General features: G+C 38.5%; 3 protein-coding genes across 6 annotated transcripts; 2 read left to right on the forward strand and 1 right to left on the reverse strand.

Annotated features, from left to right (window-relative positions):
* Positions 1 to 1,266: 1,266 nt before the first annotated feature.
* On the forward strand, positions 1,267 to 4,346 carry LOC112572373. Its single transcript, XM_025252015.1, has 3 exons — positions 1,267 to 2,648; positions 3,032 to 3,364; positions 3,775 to 4,346. Exons 1-3 carry the CDS (start codon positions 2,469 to 2,471, stop codon positions 4,012 to 4,014), a joined length of 753 nt encoding a protein of 250 aa, XP_025107800.1. The 5' UTR covers positions 1,267 to 2,468; the 3' UTR covers positions 4,015 to 4,346.
* A 3,662-nt stretch (positions 4,347 to 8,008) lies between these two features.
* On the reverse strand, positions 8,009 to 20,671 carry LOC112572296. Of its 4 annotated transcripts, none has more exons than XM_025251903.1 (12): positions 20,530 to 20,671; positions 20,111 to 20,192; positions 18,855 to 18,916; positions 18,325 to 18,395; positions 17,216 to 17,413; positions 15,073 to 15,482; positions 14,010 to 14,109; positions 13,333 to 13,441; positions 12,900 to 12,972; positions 12,482 to 12,564; positions 11,764 to 11,824; positions 8,009 to 11,331 (listed from the first exon to the last, which is right to left on the reverse strand). In XM_025251903.1, exons 6-12 carry the CDS (start codon positions 15,200 to 15,202, stop codon positions 10,007 to 10,009), a joined length of 1,881 nt encoding a protein of 626 aa, XP_025107688.1. In that variant the 5' UTR covers positions 15,203 to 15,482; positions 17,216 to 17,413; positions 18,325 to 18,395; positions 18,855 to 18,916; positions 20,111 to 20,192; positions 20,530 to 20,671; the 3' UTR covers positions 8,009 to 10,006. The 4 variants fall into 4 exon arrangements, with proteins under 4 accessions (XP_025107688.1, XP_025107690.1, XP_025107689.1 ...); XM_025251905.1 differs by having other exon boundaries at positions 19,990 to 20,192; XM_025251904.1 differs by having other exon boundaries at positions 18,855 to 20,192.
* Positions 20,672 to 20,784: 113 nt separating this feature from the next.
* Positions 20,785 to 26,624, forward strand: LOC112572485 (mitochondrial import inner membrane translocase subunit Tim17-A-like). Its single transcript, XM_025252190.1, has 7 exons — positions 20,785 to 20,904; positions 21,768 to 21,867; positions 22,751 to 22,814; positions 23,268 to 23,396; positions 24,480 to 24,515; positions 25,163 to 25,237; positions 25,936 to 26,624. The coding sequence occupies exons 1-7, from the start codon at positions 20,879 to 20,881 to the stop codon at positions 26,022 to 26,024; spliced, it is 519 nt and encodes a 172-aa protein (XP_025107975.1). The 5' UTR covers positions 20,785 to 20,878; the 3' UTR covers positions 26,025 to 26,624.
* The last annotated feature ends 504 nt before the right edge of the window (positions 26,625 to 27,128 follow it).

Here is a 27,128-nt window from a genome sequence, read left to right on the forward strand (position 1 = left end):
AAGAAGATACAATAATAATAACTAGACACAAGATTGTTGATTCTGGAACCGAACACATATGAGATATCACAAACTGGTCCATAAAATCCATGGAGCAAGAAGAATTATAAACACACTTGTCATGGGGAGTTCAGTCGATGCCGTGTACACATCCACATCCAAACTTCGAGCAGGAGGCGGAAATGTAGAGACACAAGGCCATCAGATGAAAAAATAGGAAGAGACCGGAGTCTGGGATAAAAAGCAAAAAGTTTAAACTGAAGAGAAATGAAAACAAGCAATCCAGCAAAAAGAAACAAAAAGACAAAAAAGCAATCTCTCCTGAACCCATTTAGGTGAATAGACATCACTCTCATCATATGTAAGCATTCCGTGAGTCGTTAAAAAAATCATATTTACTTTTAATTTGAATAAAAGTAGTCCTTGTGTGTGGTAGGTTTTCTTGCTGCGTGTGTATTATTCTACACTTAGCGAACCTAATTCAGCTAATTTTTTTAATATATGAATACTTAAAAAAAATCGTGTATGGACAACTGCTTTGAATATCCTCAGTGTTTACTGACCAATGCAGGGGATGTAACTGCTGACGTCTTTGTAAAAACCAAAGTTATCTCCCGTATACTGACAGTTCCCTGTCTCTGCAGGCAGGCAATAGTTCAATCATATTAATAGATAATAGGGATTATATATTATGTACGACCGTCTGAATCATTGTTCAAAAGCTTACTTTTAAAAAAAATGGGGATAAAACAAAAAATAAAATAACATAAAAGAACAAAATTATAAAACTTTGGCTTGGGTTGGTTTCGATCAGTAAAACCATGAAAATGTGTTCTAATCCAACCAGACAGCTATTCCAACGCAACCCGCGTTAATCATTTACCACGAGCGCACGCGTGAACTATTGGGAACCACAATCCTCTGCGTGTGTATGTGTCAACATCAAGCACAGTGTGTAGTCAATCACATACCCGTTTCGATTTTCACGACTGAATGCATGGAGTCGTTATTAGACGCAGTCGACAGTAAAGAGCTCCAAGCCGCAGGGACAGAGTTCATTCTTTCCCTCTCACAGATACTTACTTACTGGCCCACCTTAGGAATCGATGAGTGTGGCTAGACAAACACGCCTTTGAACTCCCAGACCAGGTATACATTTTTAAATGCTCACACTAGCGATGATCCTTGAGTTATTCAGCTCCAGCTCTGAGGGCGACATGGCTTAGTCCCGCGGTTCTCAAACGGTGGGGCGCGCCCCCCTGGGGGGGGGGCGACGTGCTTACAAGGGGGACGCGAAGGTGGTCATTTTATAAAAGTTTCTTATACCGGTATTAGTGAAATTAGCTTACATTGCTGGCTAAGGGGGCGCGCGGACGTACCTTTGTTCGTCAAGGGTCCTAGTAGACCAAGTCTACTTTGCAAACTTTGTCAGTCCACTACAAATCTTCCAGGATATTCTAGATTACATTTCTGACTTCCCCATGCAAGAAAGCCGACCACTTACAGTGTTCAAAGAGAATTATGCAATACTACGACTCGACCTGAATGTAATTACTAAGCCACTTAATAAACTATGACCCCGGAGACAGCACCACTCTCTGAAGTCTGTAAAGCCCACCGTGTGTTTATCTGATCGATCATTGCATTTCCTTGAACCGAATCCTCTCCTCCACGGTAACTCCCGTTAACAATCCATCAACACTTCTCACGAATCAGTCGCTGCGACAAGCACTCCAATAATAAGGCTAGAACGGAGGACCCTCCATATTCAGTGGCTAACACCTTGATTGTAAAAGCCTGCTCCTATTTTTTTTCACCTGTCGCCTTTTAATGCCCCACAGGTAAGTGCCAGCCTTTGTCAGGCGTTGTCGGGAACTACCTTCACGATCGAGGACAATGTGGTATTTACTACCCGAGTGTCTTGCGTGATCCACCCCGGCAACAAGATTAGCACTCCTTGTGGGTCCTTCCGTTGAACCATGGTGTGTCTGTGATCATGTCGATACGCAGGTTGGATTCGATACCACTTTTCTGTTTGTGTTTGGAGGCCCAGCGGACTGGTCGACCGATCAACGGTGACAACAAGCACTGACAGTGTTGTGTGTGATGTCGGGAGGGGCTTAGTTTGTCTCTGGTCTTGTCTGTTACACAAGTCGCCGACTTCTCAGTCGGGTGGTCGAGTTATGCCGCATGGGGTACTCTCTTTTGTGTAGCGCACATAGAAAGTTATCCTGGAAGTTCCGCCTCATTACCTGAGGACCACTACAGACACCAGGTACGTCAGGTGAGTCGCAGGTACCACAACTCGTGACAAACATCCACAACAAGTGATTTCAGGGTGGGGACAGCGGTCACCGGTGCAAGCTCTGCTCGTGGAGTTGTGTGTGCACGCAGTGTGAGGCCGGCGTGCTGGTATCCTGTAAACAACACACGGAGTACACAACTGCGTGCACGCTCTCTGTGCGACAATGGCGCGTGCAGAAAGCACAACGATGCGCGCGAGGAAAGTTTTCTACGACGACCACAACCACGCCTTCTACGTGGAGTCCCGGGTGGAGGCCCTGGAGAGACAGGTGGCTACCCGAGCCAAGCTCACAAATGTTCTGAACCGCTCGCACGACAGTCGCCTAAGTTACCTGAAGAAAAAGGTGAGCAAGGAATGGGAGAATGAGAGAACTAACACACATTAGAAATGAGCAATGTGAAATCTTTCTAATCTACATGAAGTTAAGAAAAGAACATCTGATTGGGGTTAACAATAAATATAAAAAAAAGCACTTTACCTTTCATGATTTGCCGCAATAGGTTTTAATGCATTTTTTTTTTTTTTTTGTTATTTATAGACATGTTGTCTTACCACTCACAGCACAATCATTGATAACGATGAAGTAATTTGCATCTCATAACAGCGAAATGAAAAAAAAAGTCTCCTTTATTTTCCTGTTGTTTGTAAAATTCCTTGTAGTTTATAACTTTTTCTAATATCCGGAAGTCTTCGCCCCTTTCCCCACCTTTGTTCTCGCCATTACAGGTGAACTCCGAACAGAACATTTTCGAGAAGAAAAACGAGCGGGAAACAACTTTTCACCGAGACCAGCTGAAGGATCACGTGGCCCATATGCACGTGTTGCACGACCTCGCACGCACGCAGGTGAGTGAAGGGCGGCGAAACAGTCACCTGGGGGCGTACGGGCTGGGGGCGAGCCGTCTGGACCTGCTCCCACTCATCGAGCAGTCCGTCAAAGACGACTCGCCCGCGGCGCGCAGGAGGACCAAGTCGCAGAGGATACAGAGCCGGAGGAGACAGGTGCCAGTGTTCGACAGAACGCAGACCACGTCGGCCCTCCTCAAAATGAGATCACAGGTTAGTGACCTCTGTTACCAGCTACCGAGGCCTCAAATATTACTGGAAGAGAATAGTAGGACCGTGTCCGTATATATATGTACTCGGTCTTATAAGCATCCACACCAGTGAAAACTATGCTCACGACTTGCAGTCAACGGCGATTGGCGTGTTTTTAGTAGGTCAACATGTTGTACACAATGTTTGAGATATTGCAATAGCAATCAACATGTTGTCTACATTGTTGGACTTGTTCCCATAGCAGTCCACGTCTTGTATACAATGTAGGAGTAATTCTCGTAGCTTAGCATTTGCACCGAGACTCCACGCAGTTATATAATGACACAAATACTAACGACCAAATACATGTATGTTGACTACCTCCTCGTTGTCATGTGACTGCCACCATCCTCTACCCGTTCTGTCTCCAGATCATGAGCCGCCCAACGTCTGAATTCCTGTTCTCTGCGGACTCGACATCCAGTGGTGTGTCCAGGCGACTCGTGCTGCCCCCTATCACGCTTCGAAGGTCTCAGGACAGCGGAGGGCACACAACCCCAGGGTCTCACATTCTGCGAGGCTCGGGCAAGGACTCCCTGTTCCGCACCAAAAACAGTGGGCAGTCCGTTTCTATAGGTTCTACCGTTTTTATAACACAAAAACATTTCTAGTGATTACTTCTTGTCAGGACCGGTGCTTTCACGGCCATGATATTGATGAACGCAAGTGTATCATTTCTGACTTCTAAGGGACTGCAACGTCTAAGATTAAGACTGAAACAACTGAAGAAATACATTTTTTTATTTTTTTTTATTTTATTTTTTTTTTTTTTTTTTTTTTGCGGCGTCTGTCCATGAAAATTTTGCCACAAAAGGTCTACATTCCCAGTTAAATAATGAAAACACTGAGCAGTTAGTGTAGTGATATACATTGCTGTGCCAGCGTGTGGTGCTGCCTATGCAGTGTATGGAAGTGCTCCAGCTCGTGTGGTGTTTGCCTACCGAGACTATGAGGAATGTTGTAGCCGAAACCACGCGAGGCCATCTTTGTGGCTAGTCGAGTTGAGCAGCTGCTGATCTCGGTTAACTGCAGATGGCGCTTGGAGCTGCCTCTGTTCCATTCTTTAATGCCACGTCCTCGTTCCCCTGGCAATGGTTTCTGACAGTTTTATAGAGAAAAAGATTTGGCAGACGTTTACACAACAGTATATTCATCAAATATAAAACAATCAAGAACATAGCAGTGATTATGTGTGCGTTAGAGTCTGAGATAATAAATTCAACCGTAGGTCTGTGGATTCTACAGTAAATGAAGTTCTTTTCTTCTTCAAGTCTGCAATGAATGTCAAGTCTGCATTGTAAATGGTCTAGTATGATGAACCTCAGCTGAAAACGTGACATATGTATCAAATTGTGGTTGTAGTGTAATTGATTATTGTGTTCTTTCCAAATATCTGATAAGTAAATGTGGAGAGCTTTAATTACACCCATGACTGATTCCAAACACATGCCAGTGGACTTGAGAAGCCTCTTCCAACAGAATCAAATGTTTTACTTCTGAGAAATTCATCTGGAATGCTAAAAAAAAAAATCTGCATTTTTAGGTCTGCTGATTCTGACTGCATTTTCAATAATAATTTAGGGTCAATAGAGGTCAGTATGTGCTTTGCTGCTGTGTCTCTTGTGAATGTCGATGCTGCATTAGATAAATTTAATGAAGGATTAAGATTAGATGGTCAGTGTATGAAAAGCATGTAGGTATGAACAAGAAGTAAATGGTTTCACCATTTGGACTCTTCATGACAATTTATGATCAGAAATCATTCTGGAACAAACTATGGTCTCTATAAAGGGAAGAAGCTTACCTAAGTAATATTTCGAAGGAGAAATGGCAATGACATTTTTAAACGTTTTCAACTTACCAAATGCAGATTACACGCAGGAACATGATACAAATGAACTTGTGCTGTTAGTGATGAGGAAAGTGACTAATTAAACAATTCAGTTACAGCAGAAGAGATTCACAGTCAAATCAGTAAAAGATAGTACAGCACCTGGACCTGATGCACTGATAGGAGAATTTTTCAAATACTCACTACATAAAACTGCACCTTTTTTAATGTCTTTAAAATTTTTCTTCGGTAGCGGTAAATTCCCAGATGTATTTATTATTATTATTGTTATTATTATCCTACTATAAAGTGCATCAGCGACACTGCAGTAGCCCTGTGCAACAGAGTCAACGTGACGGAACCACAAGAGCCTCTGCAGTAAGAGTGAGAGAAGGACAAGAACAGGTGCTGTCATGACCCATTGACTGCTATGATTCCGAGCTGGGGATCAGGTACATCAGGTACCTAGACCCACGTAGTAACGCCATCTGACAGTCGTGCACGAGAACAGGATACCCTTGTCATCCTTGTCATCACCGACAGTGATCACGTGATTGACGTGTGTTGTGAACGGGAGAACATTAAGAATAAAGTAAAAAAAAAAATGGGACACAATCGTTATGGCGTTAGATGAAAAAGTTAAAAATCGCGAGAAATAAAATCGCCACATTCACAACGTTGACAGGTTTGAAATGGCTCGAGATCGAATCCAAACTTTTCATTTTACATTTGATAGATGAATACCGCTGAGTACACGTTTGTTCATTATAGGTTTGTTGTATCACTATAGGAGTGACACGTGGAGTGACGGTTTGGTGTGTCACCAGTCAGTCACACTCTCCTCTTTACATTTCTCGCTCTACCTTTTACAGTTCCAAGATAGGATTTGGTCTCAATATACTCATAATCTGGAGATGATATTGCCATTCTTTCATTCGTCGTCCGAAAAAGGCAAAAAGAGATATCCTTAAACCATTTAATGAAACATCAAACTGGATATTATTTAGAACAAACTGATGTGAATTGCCTTTAAATGCCATTGCACAATACAGTCGATTGCTTTATATATATATATTTAAATACTTTGTCTGCTCATAATGTATGATTCATCTAAAGAGAGACAGGTAGGAAGGAGGTATCAAACGGCACACTGATGGCGTGTGAGACAAACTTCTCAGCTTGATGAAAGTGTCACGGTCCCTCACGGCCAGCGGATGTTTTCGATGACCTGTGTTTATTCATTCAAGCGTCCTGTAGGGGATGAAGTGCGGCTGCTCCTGTGAGGGTCCATTCGAGGTGAGGGTTAGTTTAGTAGACCTTTCCACTTCGTGTTGTCTTCATTGTTGCAGTTGAAATGTCTTCCGGTTCAGGAGAGGAGGGTGTGTTCAGTCTTCTGATCACCTTTGGACGCCTGTAAAATAAATGTAAGTATCTTGTGAAAGGATTTCTGGATATTCTTCCCCTTTCTTTACCTTTCCACCGTGGTCTGTCTACATTCGCGGCAGCTTGGAAAGTCTGACCAAAGACTGCTCCTGAACACATTGCCACAGTCTGCATGAGATGGCTTCCGTGAGGAGGGCAAGACAAATATTAAATGCAACGAACAAGCAAAATGAAATCGGGCCGTAGACTCTCAGACTTCTTCGGTTAGAATTCCCGAATAAGCTTTGCATACAGCTTCTTTCCGACAAGTTTCGGCGGAGAAAGCCCGAAAATGCGCAGCTGACGATACACCAAGTCAACCAGCAGAAACCATAGCGTGTAGACGGCTTCAGCAACAGCAGCAGGTACACACATTGACGCCAGAAACTGCGATCGTAGGAAGTCAACATGTGTCGGTTGAGGTAGAGAAAAGTGCTCATCACCAAGGCGCAGGATATGAGTTGCCCGGGGTGTCCAAGTGACGGCCACGTCTCATCCATGACTAGGGGGAGCACCAGCAAGGCCAGCTGCAGCAACGTATGAGATGTGCTTCGTGTCTACGGCATCGCAAGCGGCACCGCCATGTACAAACCTTTACCACCGACACGGCGTCACCATCACGTCACACGCGTGTCCTTACACGGCGTCATCTTCTCTTGACGTCATTCAGTGCGTGCTATATGACGTCTTGTGGCTGTGACGTCTTCAAAAATGGCGGCGGTGCGGGAAATAATCCACGCTGACAGAGCTGTGCCACTCCAATGACAATAGAGATAAGGACTTAGATCAGTGGTTCTCAAAGTGTGGTCCGCGGGCATAGGTCAGGTGGTCCGCGGCTGACAGTCGTCATATGTCAGCAAAGTGATGTTTTCCTCGCATTAACATTTTAATTACAAAGAACGAGGTAGGTAGTGTTATGTTAGCTTATGACTATACTACTGTCACAGAAGTCAGGGTTAGTTTTGAATTGTAATCAAACTAATGCGGCAATTTAAATGTGAAATTCATAGTACAGAGTGATTTTTAGGCCTTGGTGGTCCGCGATATTTTTTACTTCGTACAGTGGTCCGCGGTCCGAAATACTTTGAGAACCACTGACTTAGATGTCTGTATGAGTATGTATGCCTGCCCTTGTGAGCAAAAGAAAAATTTCTGTCTTGTGTCTCCTTGACTGATGACAGACAATAAAGTCTGATCTGATTTGATTTGATTTGATTTGATTTGAAATATATTTTGGAAAACGGGAGTACCACAATGGCGTATGATGATGATGATGTGAACTTTTCAAACTAAGTCTTGCTCAATTCACACACAAACAGCTGACGAGCGAAACACTCCGACAATACAAGGGAGCGGGTAATTGCGCGCACAGACGCATTTATTTAAGAACACATTTTAAAGAGTAACGTGCAACATTCCCGTGCAACATTAAAGCAAAGGAACTATATCATTGATTAGGCCATCGACCCATTTCACAAATGAGCGATTTTACAAAAATAAAATGTGCAAATTAACACTCGATCGCTTTCACTTTCCTAATGAAGAAACGCACAAAACGTCCTTTTGACAAATCATACCCGAGTGCTCACAATATTGCTAATGAGTTAAGAATCATTTATACATTTATAGAAGGGTTACAAAAATAAACTCATCTTTAATATTTCTGGTGATAAATAAGAGTTAAAATTTAGACAGACCTCCAAAGAACTTCGTGGTGCATTACTGTATACCGGACACATAAAAATCCCATTATGAGGCAAAATAAATTCTTGATTGATCAGAACAAAATGTGGCATAAGACTACTACACCTTTAAAAAGACGAGTCACCAGTCATTATCTCGAAGTCCGAGAAGAACAGAAATAGGCCAAAACAAAAAACAACGGAGGCATCAATAGTTGTATGATTAAGAAAATCATAAAAAGTGCATGATCCTCAAGAGTAAAAAATCAAAGGCTTATGATGTTACATGTTCCTTACATTCTTTGTCTATACAAGAATCACACTAGTGCCACCTCTCGGTCCATACTGTTGTCAAATAGTGTCGACCGGAGGGGCTGTATTCATCCCAATCTTTGATCCGCCTTATCTCTCCAAGGATACCTTACATCTCTCCCAATTACCTGTCAGCAACGAGTGCGGCTCAGTAACATACGCCAGGCATAGCTATACAAAACCAAAGACCCATGAAAAGCTCTTTTGTTGGGAGATTGATCGGACACACACACACTCCCAGTTCTTGCAGCCTGGCAGGAGAGTCCTATACTCTTTGCAGAACGCAAAGTTGTTTAACAAACCATATCAGTGTCTCCACAGCTCGCATGTCGGGTGACCAGGTGTGACTGACGCAAAAACAAGTTCTGAGTTATTTAAACTTTTAAAATAACACTGACATCATTAATCATTATATCTAAAGACTAGTCTTCGTCTTTGTTTGATTATTGCTCAAACCTCATTGCTCAGCCAAGAGACTGAAGAAGAGAAACTCTTTAAAAATCTCACCAGCAGCATCACCTCCTAACGACCTTACAAAAAGGATGGAGGACAGCCTTTTTTCTTTTACCTTTAAGAGAGGCTTTATGTATTACGGCACCAAAAAAAAAAAAAAACAAAAAAAAAAAAACCCCGATGGATATCATAAATCACGAAAAATGCAAAAATAGAAAAAATTTTTTTAAGAAGAGAACATAAATTTAAGTCTCCACAGATTATTTTTGAAATAACTTCATGATGTGAGTACAACACTTAGCAATACCAGACCTTCGGCATTTCTTACTAGCTCAAGTTCATCCACAAATTTCATCTTTGCTATTTTTTTCCTCCTTACACTTATGCATAAGCAGAATTCTGTGAGCAAATTTCAAATACCACAAATTGAAATGTCTGAAATGAATTTCTGTACATCTGATTATTCCACTAAACACAAAGAAAGAACTACTTTCAGCTGTAGGTCATGCTACTGATCCCTAGCTGATAAAAAACTCAGACTTATTTAATAAGGGAGCAACAAGTTTTCTGTCTTAATAAAGTCAATATAAGATTCTTCAACATACCAGGTCAAACATCACAAAACAAAGCAAAAAAAAGAAGGAAAACAACAAGGTAATGTCCATGCAGCGCCCCAAAATATCAACTTTGGCAAAAGTTAAGAATGAATAGATAAATCAGCTGCATAGATTAAATAAAGTCTAAAACATTGTTCAGAAGTGGAACTCAGGAACTTTGTCAGGGTGGACATTACAAAGGAGACCAATATGGTCCTTCCCTTAAGACCTGCATGTTAAAAACATGTTAAAAGCTCTTTAGCATCGTTAATGTCTTGCTAAAGACTTTAAGAAATCTGCCCTTGGCCTACTTTTGTCGTCGTGCACGTTTGGTTTGTCTTCCACATTTTCTAGCTGGCCTGATGAGAACAGGTAAGCTGGATTCTTCTCTTTCCTTGTCTGAAGCAATTTCCTGATGAAACTGATTGTCATAGCAATCTTTTTTCTCTGGCTCTTCAACTCGTCTCCTTTTCCTTCTAAGATTATGACCCTCACTAATCAAAGATGGCTCATGACGAGTTGTGTCTTCTGTACACGGTATATCCACTGTTAAAGACTGTGGGGCACTAGATATCTCCTCTGATATGCATACATGTTCTTTTGAAGGAACTGATCCAAAATCTAGGTCTCTAAAAGGAAATTCAGAAACAGTTGGCATTTTAGAACTGCTTGAGGTCTCTACCTGACTGAAAGAATTAATCTCCGGGGTGTTTTTTCCTGAAGGCAGGTCACTTTTTCCATCCAAAGCAAATCTCAAAGACTTTTTAAAGCTCAGAACACTTGAACACATTTCCTTCCGCATTGATTTCAAAATGGATCTCTCACATATTTGTTTTGTAACTGTTTCTTGCTCTTCAACAACTGCTTTTATGTCCAGATGAAATGTTGAATTTTCCAATTCAGATCTACCCAAGACAACAGAATCTGCCTCTTCTCTTGTATCTTCATCATTCACTTGCATTGTCTCACAGGTGTAATTCATTTCGATCTTACTGCAACCCAGATTTTGGCAGCACAAGTCAGAAATGTTGTCAGCATCTGGCTGATAATGTCTTATTTTGGGTAGTTTCTTGCATGACGACGAGTCTAATTTTTCATATTCATTAACTTCATTCACATCAACAGCTTCTGTCAATTGTACACCTGCATTTACTGAGCTGCTCACAGCCTGGCAGACATCTTTCACTGCCATTTCACAGTGACTACTAACTGTTTTAAAATTATCGACCGGCTGCTTAACTGATCTTTGGCACCAGGCACTCTCATTTTCTACAAAGATTTTATGTTCTCCTGAAGAATGTTCTTTGGTACTTAGTCCCTCCTGTCCACAAGTCTGCATTCTTAAGGTGACATCTTTTTTCATTTTTGAACATGCTTCCCTTCCTTCCTTGCACAAACTAATGCTGAGTGTTGGGAAAGATTTGATGTCCCATTCCTGCTTTAAGTTGCTGCTTTCCAAATGTGACAGAGTTGTTTCCTCTTGCTGACAGCCAGTTTTACTGACCTCTCCCACCTGACATAGGTTGGTAGCTGGGTGCAATTGTACACTTCCATCTACCTCCTGCTTTGCAGCAGCCATTGCACTCCTTGTCTGCTTGATCAGAGATTTAAACTGTTTCTTATGTTTGCGAGCTAGTGAAGAAACAAACATGGGATATAAGGATTTTCTTGGTCACAAAACAGTCTATTATAATAGAACATAAGCATAGAAACATCTTAACATCATCTCTATCCCCTCAACTTCTGGCTCACTCACACCTTTGAAGCCACATTACTTTTTAAAATTTAATGATCGTCTGCTTTCTACAATGCCTTGTTCAACATGTAATCATTTGTTACTTCTCTCAGTTGTAGTATAAAGAATCTTTGTATGTCAGATAGCATAATAAATAACATCTTGAAGGCAGTAGGTTAGGCACAAAACTATCTGGCACATGCCTTCATCTTTAGTGCTCTTTTTAATCTCATGCTTATGCTTAATAAATGTTTAATTTCTTCGGAAATAACCTGTACCTAACCAAATTTTAAGGTTTTTGCTTTATGCAAAATTTATAACAATCTCACCATATAATTTCTGGGCTCTCTCAATGTCCTCTTGACTTGAATTCTTAGTGAAATTCAGCATCTGCCATTTACAATTAATTTAAATTAAGCAGGGGTAGGGGAGGTAAAAAATAAATATCCTACAGGTCTGAGGCCCAGCACCTGTCTGCACACTTCCAAACCATACACAGCCATTCCCAGCATGCTACACAGTTGAAAATATAAAAATGGGTTGAGGGAATGTATGAGAATTTGAGTTGTGCATTCTTACATTTTTTTTCAACATAGTACAATCTGGCATAATTAACAATGACTATCAACTTAAAATGGCAATATAGACAAATAGATATACAGATAAGATAGAAATGCAAAATAAGATTTGGAATGAACTGTCTTAAAGTTTCATATTAAAAACTATTAATAATATATCAATAATAAATAATAGACACAACAATGTTGACAGCCCCAACCATTTCAATCCTCACACACAGCACATGCTACATGAAAAAAAATTCTACTTGCAACAAGGAGAATATAGTTAAATTTTGTATCAAAGTCATGGTAAATTTTAATTTTAACAAATTCATGGTAGCTAGACTAGACAAAATCACAACTAAATTCTGCAAGGATAATTCACTAGTTCAGGGATGAAATACTGATATTTTTTAGTATCACTATTTACACCAATGAAAATGCTCAAAGCTTTAAGGCAATTGTATTTCATGTGTTAGATGCTTACCGTCTGACAGGCTGGGGACTCCTTTAATGCTAGTTTCTTTTGCATTTGTTGCAAATCCTCAAATTCTTTTTTCAAGACTGACACTATGTGAAAGAAAAAACTTTATATTGCCAGTGTGTCACATCCAATTAACTTGGTATTCTAAAGCACAAACACAAGAAAAACTAAAAACATTCTTCATAATAATTTGACTTTGGAAATTCATCAATCCTATGTGTGTTAGAGAAATGTTTAGTCTATAATTTTCAAAACAAATGTGGGTCAGTGGCAGCAAGTGCATCTTCTGCAAGTATAAAAGCCAAAGAGAAAAAGATAAAACTTTCAAGCAATATATGAACAGAAGCTTTTTTTATGACTTCACTCTTTTTGTCTTTTCTGACTCCAGCTTATCTCTCTCTCACTCACACACCTTACTTACTGTCTTTAGAAACCAGAGCATCACAATTAGCATTATATAATAATGTGAAGTCATGGTGTCGCTTTATCAACATCTAGAGAAATAAAATGAAAATAAATCAGTAAACACTTGCCTACTAAAAATTACATTAAGCCTTTTCAAGTCTTTTTTTACAAGCACAACAAGATTCTGTGATCCTACCTTGTCAGTTTCCCTGACCTTCTGTACTATTTAATAATTTTTGTGGGAAAAATTAAGCACCCTTTGGCATTATCTAAAACCACATTCACCATTTTGAATGAGAGCAGGAGCAGAAAAAAATGCATCTACACTTTCAGTAAGATATAAAAAGTATTGAACAATGTTTGAAAGAAGTTGAGACATATATGTAATATTTTGACTAAAGGGATAAATGCAATCTTTTTACAACCATTGGACAAATAATCAAACCTACCTGTCTGTCTCCATCAGTGCTTAGCCCGAGATCTCGCAGCCGCTTACGTATATCTTTATCTGACATCAAATTGTACACAAGCTTCGTCATATGCTTCTTCATTTCAGGCCTTATAAAATCGTGTAAGAGCAAAAAAAGCAAAGGTGATTACAAATATGTTTTCAAGCAACATTATTCTAAAGCTTTCAAAGTCTGATCTTGCTTTTATCCTACATTCTCTAAGGCAACCAACAGATATAAAATAGATATCATTTTGATATCTCTTTTATATTCACATTAGACTATAGAATATATTGAATTTTTGTTTAACCCTAAAATCCAAAGGCTTATCTCCAGAATCATTAGAAAAGAACTATCTTTTTTATGAAGTTAAATTTAGAAGGGTTTTGCAGCTGTGTGATTAGTGCATCTAACTTATTTGATAGGTCACTCTTGAGATGAACATGCTCTTCCACCAAACAGCATTTTGCCAGGGGAGATAAGAGGTGGCAGGAGAGAGCTAATGGACGTCTTCCACATGCATGCAATACACTGCCATTCTCAAGGAAGATCATCCTTTAAGGTGGTGATAGCCCCCATCTACAATTACAACCATTTTCCTTGGCCATACAATGAAAACATAAGATTTTTGTTTCATGATTTGAAAACAGAAAGCAGAAACAATAATATTGACATACTGTCTCAGTGTCAGCTTCTTGTTAGCTCGAGAAAGGCAAATGTCAAGATGGCTGTTAATTCCATGAGGCAACACTGGAACTCCACACACTGGGCAAGCCACTGTTTTGACAGAGTCTCATTAAAAAATAGACTATGGAAAAATAAGCTACTATCTACTGAATAATGTAGTGGTGAATCAATTGACATTGTCTGCCACCTCCATCAGTAGCTAAAAGCCCAAAATGACAGCTACAAAAATCAAGCAGAAATGTCTTATTAAAGTATGACATTTCAGACACAGAGCATGCTACAAATGCTTATTTCTGGACTAAAATAAATAAATCTGATCTATGCTAAATTATCGTGGCCCTATGCTCAAGAAGTAACAAAGACTAATACTATGCTATACTATTATGCCCAACCTATTTAAGGAAATGTCATAAAGATAAAGAACTAAAGAGTATAAAAAATGTGAAAAGGTCAAAATCATGACTCACAATATGTTTAATTATGTTCCCAACTGACCTACTGTCTGCTGTCCTGACAACATAAACATGTCCATGCACAACCCTATCTGTTTTCTGCACTATGCTTTATCCAATGATTATTTAAAAAAATTCCCCTACTAATTCTGTAAAGGACATTCACATCCTGTACAGACTGATCCTGTATATTACCTACCTCAATAGACTCTAAAGCATTTCAAGCATCACTAAATTTAAGGATATACTTCATAATTTACAGATTTATTACTTGTTTATTGATTTATTAATAAGACTGAGAATCCACAAGCATCTTTCACAAAAAGCACTCCAATTAAAACTAAAATTAATCCAAAATGCAAGAGTATTTTATTCCCACCTCAGGTTGAAAAACGAGTATACCAATTATAGCTAACAAGCTATTGTGACAATTAGTCCAAAATGATAACTTCCAAAATATAAGCCTGTTCTTTTTTGCTAAAACATGGTTATTTCTTTTGAAACAAAGTCCATTCTTGTAGAAAGCAAATAAAAAACAAGATTATCACAAAAAAAAAAAGCTCTTCTCACAGGATGGTTCTTAGGCATTTTGCACACATACCTTTGTTTGTTGGGGAAGTATTCAAGGAACCATAAATATCCTTGTTTGCTGACTTTCTTGAGGATTGTAAACCCTCCTGCATCAATGATCTAGAATCATCTTTCCATGACATGTTAAAATTCCAGGTCATTGGAACTGGGACTGGGTTTGTCAGCTGAGGCTGTAGCTCTTTTATCTGTCGACATTTTCATGTGACTAAAGAGTTTACTTTGGATAGTTTTAGGTTTTGGAGTGACACTTGAATAGGTTTTGCTCCTCATGAAACACGGAGGACTCCCTGGCTTTTCTATTCTACTGCTGCTGTTATCTGAGATTATTTCCACATCAGAGTCACCTTCATGGATAGCTGCAGACTCCAAATTATTCAAACTGCCAGGTTCATTGCTCATGATAAATTCTTTCCACGTCATCTGAAAAAGTGGTTTTTTTTTTAATAAACTAAGAAACTAAGCATAATAAAGCCTTTAAATGTCAAAATATCAGATTCATCCTACTAATTCTTCTTTATAAAAAAAATTAAAGTTAGCATTGGAAAACTTGAGTTCCGCTTACAGGGTCGGTCCAGGTACAAAACCCTACTGGGGTCAGCTGAAAGATTTTCAGTTTTTGAAGCATTAATTTCACCCTTTTCCTGCAACGTTTTGCAAATATTTCATTCACAATAAATTAACAAGACACACACACACATGTATACCAAACATAAATCCATTGGGACCAATGAAACACACACACACAAATTATACTTATATAATTATTTACTTGGCTGTCAATAAAACTAGCAGGAATTGTCACAATATCAGCTTGCGTTGTTTTTTTTTCTATGCACTGTCAAAACTAAAGACAGCTTTGTTTGCTTCTTTGGTTTGTCTGCGACAACTGTCACAATGTCAACTACTTGGTCAGCGTTTTGAATATCCTCCCCAGCACCCTTCTGGCTGCTGACAACATTCACTCCTTGGTTAGCATCTTCATTATCCTTGACACTACTAGGCGTCAATAAAACTAGCAGGAATTTCACAATATCAGTTTGCATTGTTTCTTTCTATGCACAGTCAAATCTAAAGAATGAAGACAGCTTTGCTTGCTTCTTTGGTTTGTCTGCGACAACTGCCACATCAACTAATTGCAGATATATCCTCCCCAGCATCCTCCTGGCTGTTGACAACATTATCCTTGACAGCATCTGCTTTCTGGCCGTTGACAACCCTTTCTTGGTCAGGATTGTCATTCTGGCTGTTTGTTTCTGCTTCTTGCTAGATTTTCTTTCGAGCACTGCTTCATCCAGTATTCCTTTTTCTTTTGCTTAGACGGCAGTTTCTGATCAGGTTCCAAGCCCATTTCATGGCAAAGTTTGTTCCTGGTTTCCTGTTTGTGGCTTTTCTTTCTTCATTGTCAATCCAAGCATTCCTCATGTTCTCAACTAGCTGCTTGCTCACAGGTTCTTTGATGGGGTCTGCCTTAGCAAAGTACTCCACTGCTGTTATTTTCTCCTTGTGAGAAGATGTGTCACAATGGACTTTGATGGCAGTGAACCCTTTATTCCCGTAGGCTACTTCTTTTCTGCATACATCACAATATGCCTTGCCCACTGCTGCGAGTTTTTTAATGCAATGATCGTAGCACAAGATCATAATCTTGGTCTGTTTTCCTTTCTTCCCCTCCTTTTCCGACACGGTAACACTGTATTCTTTTTCAAAAGCCATTCCCAATTCCACGAATAACGGGAACCCTTATCGCTGAATAGCTCACCGCGCCGTACGATGTCAGATCTTGCCATCGTCGACGTACCACAAGCTTTTCTTTGTACTCGCAAATGCCGCGCAGCGTAAGAACTGACTAAAGCCAACACGTGTGGCGCGCAAAGGAAGTAACACAAAATGCAAGAATCGAGACCGTTTGGGAAGGAGACCGTTTGAGTACAAAATGTGCTACTGACGAGGCGAGCGCGATCGGCGTACGCTACTTCGAAATCGGCGTAAGTCAGAAGTCAAGTCGGCGTAAATGCGCCGAACGGCGTACAATGCTATGCCCTGTAAAGTGCACTCATGACATACATAATAACCAGCTAGTGTTCCATAATATATCAAATGGAGAGTATCATTAAAGACAAATACTGCATACTGTCATACATTCCATGGGCTACCTGCACATTATCTTCTACATTCTGTGACCTAGTTTTCAGCTTCCTTCTATCTGTGTATCATTCTTGCAGTACTTTACAGGCACTTGTCGCGGGCTGTTTCCATTTTCAAGAATGGATGTCTTCTGGGATGGGCTGGTCACGTTTTCACAAGCTCCAGTAGAGATTCTGTTTCTCTTCACCAGTTCAAGCAGATGCTTCCTATAACAATGGAATTAACACAATTTATTAATTCATCAAACATGCAGTTACATGATATAGAGAACATCTCTTTTAAATTTCCAAAATAACATGTAGATGCATGCATATACTTGGCAGTAAGTGAAGCACTTTAACAAGCAGGGCTCCTATTCATGAAGCATGCTTTACCAGGTTACTTTACACAGGCTCGGCTAGTACGCCACCCAAAGGTATCCCGTGAAACCCACTTTCATGGCCTCCAAGTAGGTCTATCAAACCTCAGCAAGTAATATATAGCAGAGGGCCACTGCTAATAAAACAGACCTAGTCTAAAAATAACAGAAAAAAGTGTCTGCTCAGATCAAACAGATGTGAATACAAAATCATGATGACTTATAAATAAACTAGACAAACTGGATGATACTGGAAGGACTTCAAAAATAAAACTGTGTTAATTTCATAATCTGAGATGAACATATACCATTAAAAAAAAATAAATAAATAAACACCTTAATTAACATGTACCTCTTCTAACATTGAATTAGAAGAACAATATTTTTTATTATTGAGTCATTTTGTTTCTGAATAAAAAAAATAAAATAAAAATGTTTGCTGTTAATATTTGCATGTGAGGCACCATTTGGTCAGAATAAATAAACTGCACAATCCCACCCCTTTCATAGGAATTCCCATGATGCCAGTTGGTTAATTTACTTCATCTTAGTGGTAATGAAGCTGAAGATTGTCAGGTTAATTTAACCCACTGGTTCCCTACCAGGAAGTTGGGCAATTTTACCCATAAATACAAGCCCAGCTTTATAAACACACAATTTCCAATACAATAATGTTCATAAAATTTTTCTCGATCAAAATAAAATTCTCTAAAAACCACATTTGTTGTAATTGTTTGTGTACATGTATATCTTCCTTACCTTATTTTATTAAGCTCCAAAATAGCTCTTTCTAAAATGCGGTTGTTTCTCAGAAGATTGCTCGATGATGACTGGAAATTATTAAAATTTGAGTTAAAGAATTAGATAAAATTCATTAGAGATTGCTTGAATCTTCTTACTGTCACACTACAGAGTATACTTGCTTTGTTTTTAACTTGCTGAACACTTCTTAACAAAAGCTAGTCCGGGTAGAAACAAAATAAAATTTAAGAATGCAAACTCAGAATACTCTTGCAGAAGCTAGCATTACTTAATCTTTCATAAAGTGCTTTGTTCCTAAAATTGCCACTTAGGTAGCACATGACGATATTGATTCTGATGTGACATGACAGAGACAAGCATTGGCAATGGAAACTGTGCTAATACTAAGAAGAAACCATGTCAGTGTTGCAATGATTTTGCATTCATGTTTTTACTTTCTTTACATGATGATCATACACTCTGAATTTTTCCATGAGAAAGAAATGCATGGTACTGTAATCTTTAGAATCTATTACAATATTCCTTACACTGAAGCAAACTGGGCAATGCTCCTTGCGGATGAAAAACTGACGAATACAAAGAGAGCAAACTGCAACAAATGTAATACATATTAAGTGCAGTTGGCAATCATAACTATATTTTTGAAACAGGCTTCTCAGACATTATGTCCAGTCTGAACTCTTAAAAGCATGAAACATGGATATACCTAATTTTCTTTCTGTTGGTAGTAGCTCAGAATAGACTGCTTGCTTAAAAATATCTTCCACAGTATCACCACACTACAGACTTACACCTTGTAGAAGTTAAACCTCATACCTGAAATAATTGTTTTCTATTTATTGCCTTTTAAAACAGTAAATTAATGATTCCAAAGTCACAATTACAATCACTAATTAGCTTATTTGGAGCAATTACTTTTGTAACAAGTGCTGAGTGCATACCCTGAGATGACTGTGATTCTGGGCTACATAAATTGCACATTATGATTATAATTCTCCTGAAAGGCATGCAAGTTGCTATGAGCTTTATCTAACTGGACTAATATGACTAAAGCAGTAAAAAAAAAAATATCCTGAAATATCCTCCAATCAATTAAAGGCATACAACTCATACCCTCTGTTCAGTGGCATGGTACCCAATACTCAATATTCAAGCATCTTAATATGGCATCACATACACTCTTAAGAAACAGCTGATTCAGCAGAGCCCACAGGCAATTTTACCACCTCATGAAACAATGAATCTGAGTCTATTTTATTTGGATATGTGAAATATGTGTGAGTGTGTGGATCCAGTCACTGTTCTCATCAGTCTACATTTTTACTTCTTTAATTTAATTTTACTTGCCTCTTTATGTGAACACCAAACAGTTGTTCTGTGTTTAAGTTTGAAATTGCGCTTTTCTTTAGATCAAAAATTAGCCCAAAATACAGCATTTATGCCAGTCTCATTGTGTGTGACCTGAGGTCAAAAGGACCTTGCCACATAATAATGACATTATTAGACGGTCTGTGCACCTCTCATTAACCCAACTTCAAAAGATTATTGTATGGCGATATAAACACCTATGGTCTGCACAATGCTCTCTTTTATCATCAAAGATGCAATTAGTCAAACTGTTTGTCAGCAGTTAATCATTATAGTGTGTTAGAGTATGTGTACCTGTATGCATGAAACTGTAATTTAAGGATAGGTTGCATGCCGCCAACAATCACGAGTGCAATGCTGTACTTGAATATAATAACTGCTGTTAATCTAATATCGAAAACATCATTTCTCCTACAGTTGTGATCGCAGTTTGGAAGTATCACAGGTGCTTGCATGAAATCATAGCAAATAGGACATCTGCAGATCTCATCTAAGTCCTGAAACAGATAACATTAGACTCTTTTTAATATTTAAGTTGACTTAAGACAGTTGATGGTAGCCTCAACACAATGCTCACCATGTATCTTCGTGTCATCAGCGAGACAGACCTATCACATGACAATGTTATTAAAAGAAATCAAAATGCTACATTATAGATCCTCTTGAGAATTTATATGCACTAAATAAAAATCATGGTCCATAACATAGCAATATTCATTATTTCCTGGCACTAGCAGTTGCCTACTAGAATAGTCTACACCACTTCTGTAGGTAAATTAATCCATCACAAAGTCAAACATTTCCTTTTCAAATTCATTTATTGATTCAAAATACCTTCATAAAATTTAGACAGCTAGGCCAGCTATCTATATCATCGTAGTTTTCAAACATTGTCTAAAACTTGCATGAAAAATATAGCCTTTACAGTAATATACAGCCTTTCCAAATAAAAGCGCGAAATCCGAGTGGGAAAAGGTGGGGGGGGAGGGTCTTGTGTAAAAGCCTTTGATTGGATCAAACTTTTCTAATGGCGTATCTGATTGGTCAAACTTCCACATCCGCTCCAGTAGGTTCTGTACCATTTCGTTTCCGAGTCGAAAACTTACATTAACCGGAAGCTCTAAAGCATGCTGGAGAATTTGTGTTGCTTGACCTTTCTTTGGGGGGGTCATAACCGTGTATCATGGAGGAATATGCACGTGATCCATGGTAAGGCTTTTTTCCTCCCAAAACCATTATAAAACTAAACATTTTTGAGAAGAAGGACAACTAGTTCAAACTATTTATTGTAAAGAAACTCTCCGTTTATCTTTCTTGTTAATAACTTTTGTATTCAAGCAAGTGTCCTCTGTCAGTCGTTGCATCATTCCGCTTCTCAGCTGAACTCTTACAGTGGTCTTGAGATAGAAACGACTACAAACATGTTAAAAAGAACGCTCTCAGCTGTCTGTCTGATGTATTACTTAGATGAGCACATTGTTGTGATGGCAGATTGCTAAAATCGTACATTTAAGGTTCTGTGTGACAGGGACAATAATGCTCAGATAAGTTTTGTACTGCATACATTTGCCACAGCGAGTCTAATGGCGTTTTAAACTCCTGTGTATGCTATAAATGCTTTATGTTGTAAATACTTGCAAGTACACTCATAATAAATTACCATATTTTAGCGGTTTCAGTTTACTTATTTTTTAATTTGTAATTTAATGCTGTTTTCAACATCCCCACTACCCTGCATTTTTATTAAAGCATATCTATATAGCACAGTTTTCAATCGCAGACTCAACTCAGTGCTTTACAAAACAAACTAAAAAAGAAAATCCTTAAAAATATATTGACACTAAAACCACGTTCAAGGTAGAAAAAAATGCTGCATGCAAGCATGAACAGAACATCTAAAGGATAACAGTAAGAGAGTCATAGGAGGCGGAGTATAAGGAGCAAATGGCCAAACAGTATGGTTGATTGGATCTTATATGGCAATTTGATTCCTCAGAGAATCCAAGACATGATAAGACTTATAGAACGCTTAAGGACACTTAATTGAAATCTATAATGTTCTTTGTTTGCAGCCCCTGGCGGATAGTGGATGACTGTGGTGGTGCTTTCTCCATGGGAGCCATAGGCGGTGCCTTTTTTCATTCAATTAAGGGGTACAGAAACGCACCCAGTGTGAGTAATAAAAGCAGCTGAACTATTGTACCTTGTATTTTAGTATTAATCCTAACTGTAGAATTAAGTGTTGCTATATTCTATTAAAATATTAGATGTTTTGTCGTTACATGGAACAAATTTGATGTGAGGGGGCCAACAGTTAAAACTTCATTCAACCTACATATCATCCAAAAACTAGGTAGAGCTTCAAATGTAGTCATTTGACTTTACACCTCCCCTCTCCCCCTTGCAAAAGGATTTTATTTGAAATATTCATCGTAGCTAAAATATCTCTCACCCAATTCATTAAAGGCAGTTCATAAACATCACACATTTCCATGCTTTAATCCTCTTTTCTGTGGGATCACATCTGATACTTCTTTTCAGTCATATAATAAAACAAATTTTACTTAACAGGAACAATCATTCTAAAAGTTTTTCACCACCTTCACATCTACTTTTCATCAGTGTGAACTCAAAACGTATCACAGAACTATAACAGGAAATTAAATGGCATCGCTACACTTCACCCATAATAAATCAAGGATACACACCATTTGCACTTTCTTCTTCCACCATACAGTAACACCTTCCATCCTGTTTCAAAATGGCTGATGCCTTTGTATTATTTGCCCCCAAAAATATGCTAAATTGTTTGAAAAATGTATGGCTCTTTTGGTAATATTTTATGTTAATAACTACTTGTGTCATTGGTGATCGATTCATTTTGGGCCTGGGATGAGAAGGAAATAGCTGGATCTGTTTGACTTGGACTGTAGCGCAAAATGACTTTTGACCTATTTCCATAGTGGTTTGTAGGCCAGGTCATTTAAAATACTCTTTTCAGTTTTATTTTTTAATCTGAAGATGGAATGTGATTGGACATGAAATAATGTTGTAGGGACATTATCGTCGATTGATTGGCAGTGTCGTAACATTAAAGGAACGGGCACCAATCGTTGGAGGTTTGTTGGCTTTTCTTCTTTTGATTTCTTACCTAGACTTAAAGATGAAGCAATATTTATGATAGTGTCTATGAAAGAAAAGATGCATTATGACAGTTTGGAATGTATGGTTCGTCGTGGTTGGGTGTTATTCAGGGTGAGACAAAATTACATTTGTCAGCCTGCTTTCACAACTTGATTTGTGTGTTGGTTCATAACAACAGATTTCAATGTAAACAGCAAGCCTGATTCCTTAAGGACTTTTGAAAAATAATCTGATTTGGTAGAAATCTGAAACTAGAAATTACTGTTTTTATTCTTATCACAACTTTTACGATTAACGTAATGTGCAAAATTTGGGAGACACTGAGTGGGTGAAACCTTTGTAAGCAATAAGTTGATAATTTGTGTTGCACATCTCTCTTCTGTAGGCTGATCCCACACAGTGTACTTTCTATTACCTTTTTATTTCAGGAAATTTTGCTGTGTGGGGTGGCCTGTTCTCAGCCATTGATTGCTCGCTTGTGTATGTTCGTAAAAAGGAGGACCCCTGGAATTCAATAGCCAGTGGAGCTATGACAGGAGCTATCTTATCAGTTCGTAGTAAGTAATAGGTGTAAGAGTTTGCCTACATAACTGACATCTGTGCCACCTTAGCTACATATATATTGAGGAGTGGGGGGTATATCTTTATAGTTCTCTATAGTTAGTCCAATTTCCCATTCCTAAGATGCAAGAGGTTCTCAGCTCCATAGTTTAAATTGTTGTGGGTTTTTGCTCCCCTCTCCTGGTAGACTCTTGGTATCAGAAAATATTTATTGATTAGTATCAGAAAATAGTTTACTCTTTAACATGTACATTTGTTACTGTTATTGTGATCTTTGTCACTGATGTCAGGTTTTTATGCATGTGAAGGTATGCTGATGAATGTTTGATAACAGAAACAAAACATATCCTTTATATTATATCGTATTTATTATAAAATGACCTACATAACATCTTCATCTGTGTCAGATACAGTTTTAAATGGTCTTGAGCTACGGGGTTTTGAACAAGTTAGGGAACAGTTTGTTAGGAAATGTGTCTCAGTAGTAGCCCGCCTTTTGTCCGGGTGGTAATTGGAGACAACTGGCCGTAGTCCACACCACTTGTACTCCTACCTTCCCTCGCACTAGAAATACCATTCCATTTTGCCCGGACAAGAGACTTCGTCCTTTAAGCAATTACAGACCAATTTCAAACCTGCCCTTTCTGTCTAAAGTTCTGGAAAAGGTCCTTTTTTCGCAGCTTATTATACATGTGGAGTAAAATCATATCCTTGATCCATTCCAGTCAGCCAGTTTTCTTATTATTGTTATATGCAGAGACTTCACTGATCAGGTAGACATTTAGCTGAGAGCACATCTTCGGAAAGACACTACATAAATCCTTATCATCTATATTACTCCTGATGATACCACCAAGCTCTTAGACATTTTCATACCCATAATGTCAGGTTGTTTATATTTCAAACCCCTTGACAGATTTTTCTTTACATTATTAGGAACTTTTTCATTCAATGGCATCAGCTTTTTTAGCTGAAAATTGTTTTTAAGATTTATATTATTTATGTTTGGCATGCAAACTTTATGCTCATTGACTTAGTTTTAACGCAAAGTAAATATTTGTCTTCCTTGTCTTTTTCAGATGGGGCTGGTGCTATGATTGGATCTGCAGTTATTGGTAAGTTTTTTTATTATTATTCAATATTACATTGCCTTGATTTGCACTTGTATTTTTTCTGGCGCCTGTGAAAAGCTCCGCCTTTGAATGTCTTTTCAAAAGAATCATCAGCATCATAATGGCTATTTTTTTACTTCCTGCGCCAAAATACATATTTTAGCATAACTGAGAATTGTCTTTTTGTGTGCGGCTTCCAGAAATATGTATCAGTGATTATTTCTTTTATTGGCTGGTGTTTATTTATTAAAGGACTACTCTTTTTCTACTCTTTTTTGTTGTGATTAATTACAGGCAATATTGGTCAGTGGTGTTCTTTGTTTTGCTTTTCTTTTATGGATTAGGGTTAGAGCCAAAAAGAATAAAGTTAAGGGCAAAAAGGACCAGGTACAGATTGTATTCAGCCAGCTGAACTGGGTCTTAAGTTACACTTGTATAAAAATTGCTACTTGCTTAAGGCATGCAGTCCTGAAAACGAGTCCTTAAGTCTTCAGTCTCAAGTGATGAGTTAACATTTAGCCCAAGTCGACCTGCCCTTGAGAGCATGTGATTTAAGATTTATTTTCAAAACCTTTTGTGAATTCCAGTTTTCAAGCTTTATGGGAAAACAGTAACATAGATAAGGCTTTTTGCTATGTTTATTTTAACAGGTGGCGTCTTGCTGGCATTGATTGAAGGCATGGGCATTATGTTTACCCGCTTCACTGCTGAACAGTATAACCCTGGTAAGCAAGTACTTTAGTTTTCTCTGTCACAAAATCACTTGAAAGCGACAGTTATATGTCTTCAAGTCAATCATTTTTGCACGACACTTGGCGGAAGTTTCCAGAAGACTGTCGCCATTGTATTCAATGTGCTTGACAGACAGTTGTGATTTTAATTGCCACAACAACTGTGAAAAATAAAGATTTATTAGAACTGTATAATTTAAAGGGATGTGTTATATTCTGGCTTGAAGCACTAGCTGCAGTTAATTGAGGCAAGATCCCTGCAAAAAGAAGAAGGTGGTGGTGTGCAAAAGTGTTGAAATGTCTATTTCATTGTAATTATTGTCTGCTACGTGTAACTTCCTTGCATCTCAATTAACAGGATATAGTTGTCTATCCCTGATTGCAGCTTGTATGGCAAGCAAAGATCTGCAGTCATGTAGGAAAAAAGAATGTTTTGAAACCTTTGATTGTACCTTTGAAGGATGTCCAGGGTTTCCTATTTATGTAGTTTGACCTTTGCTGTCAAACAAGCTTAAGACCAAGGCTAAACTTGGATAAAAATTGCTGTTTTGATTAAACTTCTGTGCATGGGAATATTCTTTTTTTTTTTTGTTTTTTTTTTTTTGTTTTTTTTTAATGTTTTCTCTCATCAATATGTAAAATCAGTACAAGTTTATTCACTAAATCTTGTTGGATTTGTTTTGTTTTTCCAGCAAACCACATTGTGGAAGACTCATCACAGATGCCTCCATCAAGCAAAAGTTCTCCTTTCTTCTCAGGCCAAGCCCCCCAATATCAATGACAGAGCAAATTCAGGGTTGAGAGACTATTGATTTCTAGTTACAGAGTGTCAGCCTATATTGATCAGTTTGAAGAAGTGCTGTCAGACACTTTTTTGGTCATATTTTGGAAAATATCTCAACATCCACACTAGCCATGAACAGTGAAAGTAGCTTTAGACCATCAGAGGAAGCCTTAGTGGGAACTTTTTTCCTGGACGTACTTGTCAAACTTTGGCTTTATATATTTCTGCCTCAGTCAATGTCTGCAAAATCTTGACTGTATTTTAAGGATTTTATAGGAGACTGAGAAAATTGTTGTCATGAACATTATATGTGGTCTCTGAGGCGAATAAGCAAAAAACAAATACTTCACAATCAGGTGGTTAAAACTTTTTGGCTGTGATCCTTCAGAGATAGACTTGTGTGCCTGTTCAAACATGAGTATGTGGATGTTTGTGAGTGGATGTGTAGGTGTGCATGGAAAAGTGATTGTGTGAGAGAACGATGTTTGCTGCACTCCTAGTGCATCTAGGTTAAGATTTAAACTGTTCATCAACCATTGAGGACAAGCCTGGTGGTCTGTTTTTTGTAACATTAAAAGATCTTTGTAAGGTTACATATCTCTGGGTGTTTGATGTTTTGTTTTCATTCCCTGCTTTGTGTGAGAATGAGGTTAAATTCAGTAACTTTACTAAAAAGTTACGAAAACTACTCAACAAAATATTTAGCTTGGCAGTTTGTACACCCTAGTCATTGCTGTCCATTTGTGTTTCGTCTGGTGTATGGAAATTGTATTCACATAAGTTTTCATATAATGGGCTGTCCCTTAAGAAATGTACTTTGTTCTGTTTTGAGGGGATTGAAGGTTATTGTTGAATAGGCGGTCGTTTGACAGGTTAGACTGACATACCTAGATATGACATTTGACATAACCTCTGCGAGTAAACAAATGTGTGCCACCCTCTGTAACTTTTGACTTGGAAAAGAACTGGAGAGCGAGGCAAAGGTCGTGGGAACCACATGGGCCCAACTGAGGGGGGCTGCCCTAAACACGGTCCGCTGTCAAGGTGCTGTTGCGGCCCTGTGCTCCTTGGGGAGTAACAAGGACTAAACTCTTGACTTTT

Source organism: Pomacea canaliculata, linkage group LG9 (assembly GCF_003073045.1).
Source record: "Pomacea canaliculata isolate SZHN2017 linkage group LG9, ASM307304v1, whole genome shotgun sequence".
NCBI classification, from domain to species: Eukaryota; Metazoa; Mollusca; class Gastropoda; order Architaenioglossa; family Ampullariidae; genus Pomacea; species Pomacea canaliculata.

Bases quoted from the DNA above. Each gene is read 5' to 3' on its own strand.
- LOC112572373 (XM_025252015.1), top strand. From the start codon at position 2,469: ATGGCGCGTGCAGAAAGCACAACGATGCGCGCGAGGAAAGTTTTCTAC. The intron at 2,649-3,031 runs GTGAGCAAGGAA...TCGCCATTACAG, and splicing joins TAAGTTACCTGAAGAAAAAG to GTGAACTCCGAACAGAACAT. The intron at 3,365-3,774 runs GTTAGTGACCTC...TTCTGTCTCCAG, and splicing joins TCCTCAAAATGAGATCACAG to ATCATGAGCCGCCCAACGTC.
- LOC112572296 (XM_025251903.1), bottom strand. From the start codon at position 15,202: ATGACCTGGAATTTTAACATGTCATGGAAAGATGATTCTAGATCATTG. The intron at 13,442-14,009 runs GTATGTCAATAT...CGATTTTATAAG, and splicing joins AAGAAGCTGACACTGAGACA to GCCTGAAATGAAGAAGCATA. The intron at 12,565-12,899 runs GTAAGTAAGGTG...TCTTTCACATAG, and splicing joins TGCTCTGGTTTCTAAAGACA to TGTCAGTCTTGAAAAAAGAA.
- LOC112572485 (XM_025252190.1), top strand. From the start codon at position 20,879: ATGGAGGAATATGCACGTGATCCATG. The intron at 21,868-22,750 runs GTGAGTAATAAA...ATAATGTTGTAG, and splicing joins GGTACAGAAACGCACCCAGT to GGACATTATCGTCGATTGAT. The intron at 24,516-25,162 runs GTAAGTTTTTTT...TTATTTTAACAG, and splicing joins GATTGGATCTGCAGTTATTG to GTGGCGTCTTGCTGGCATTG.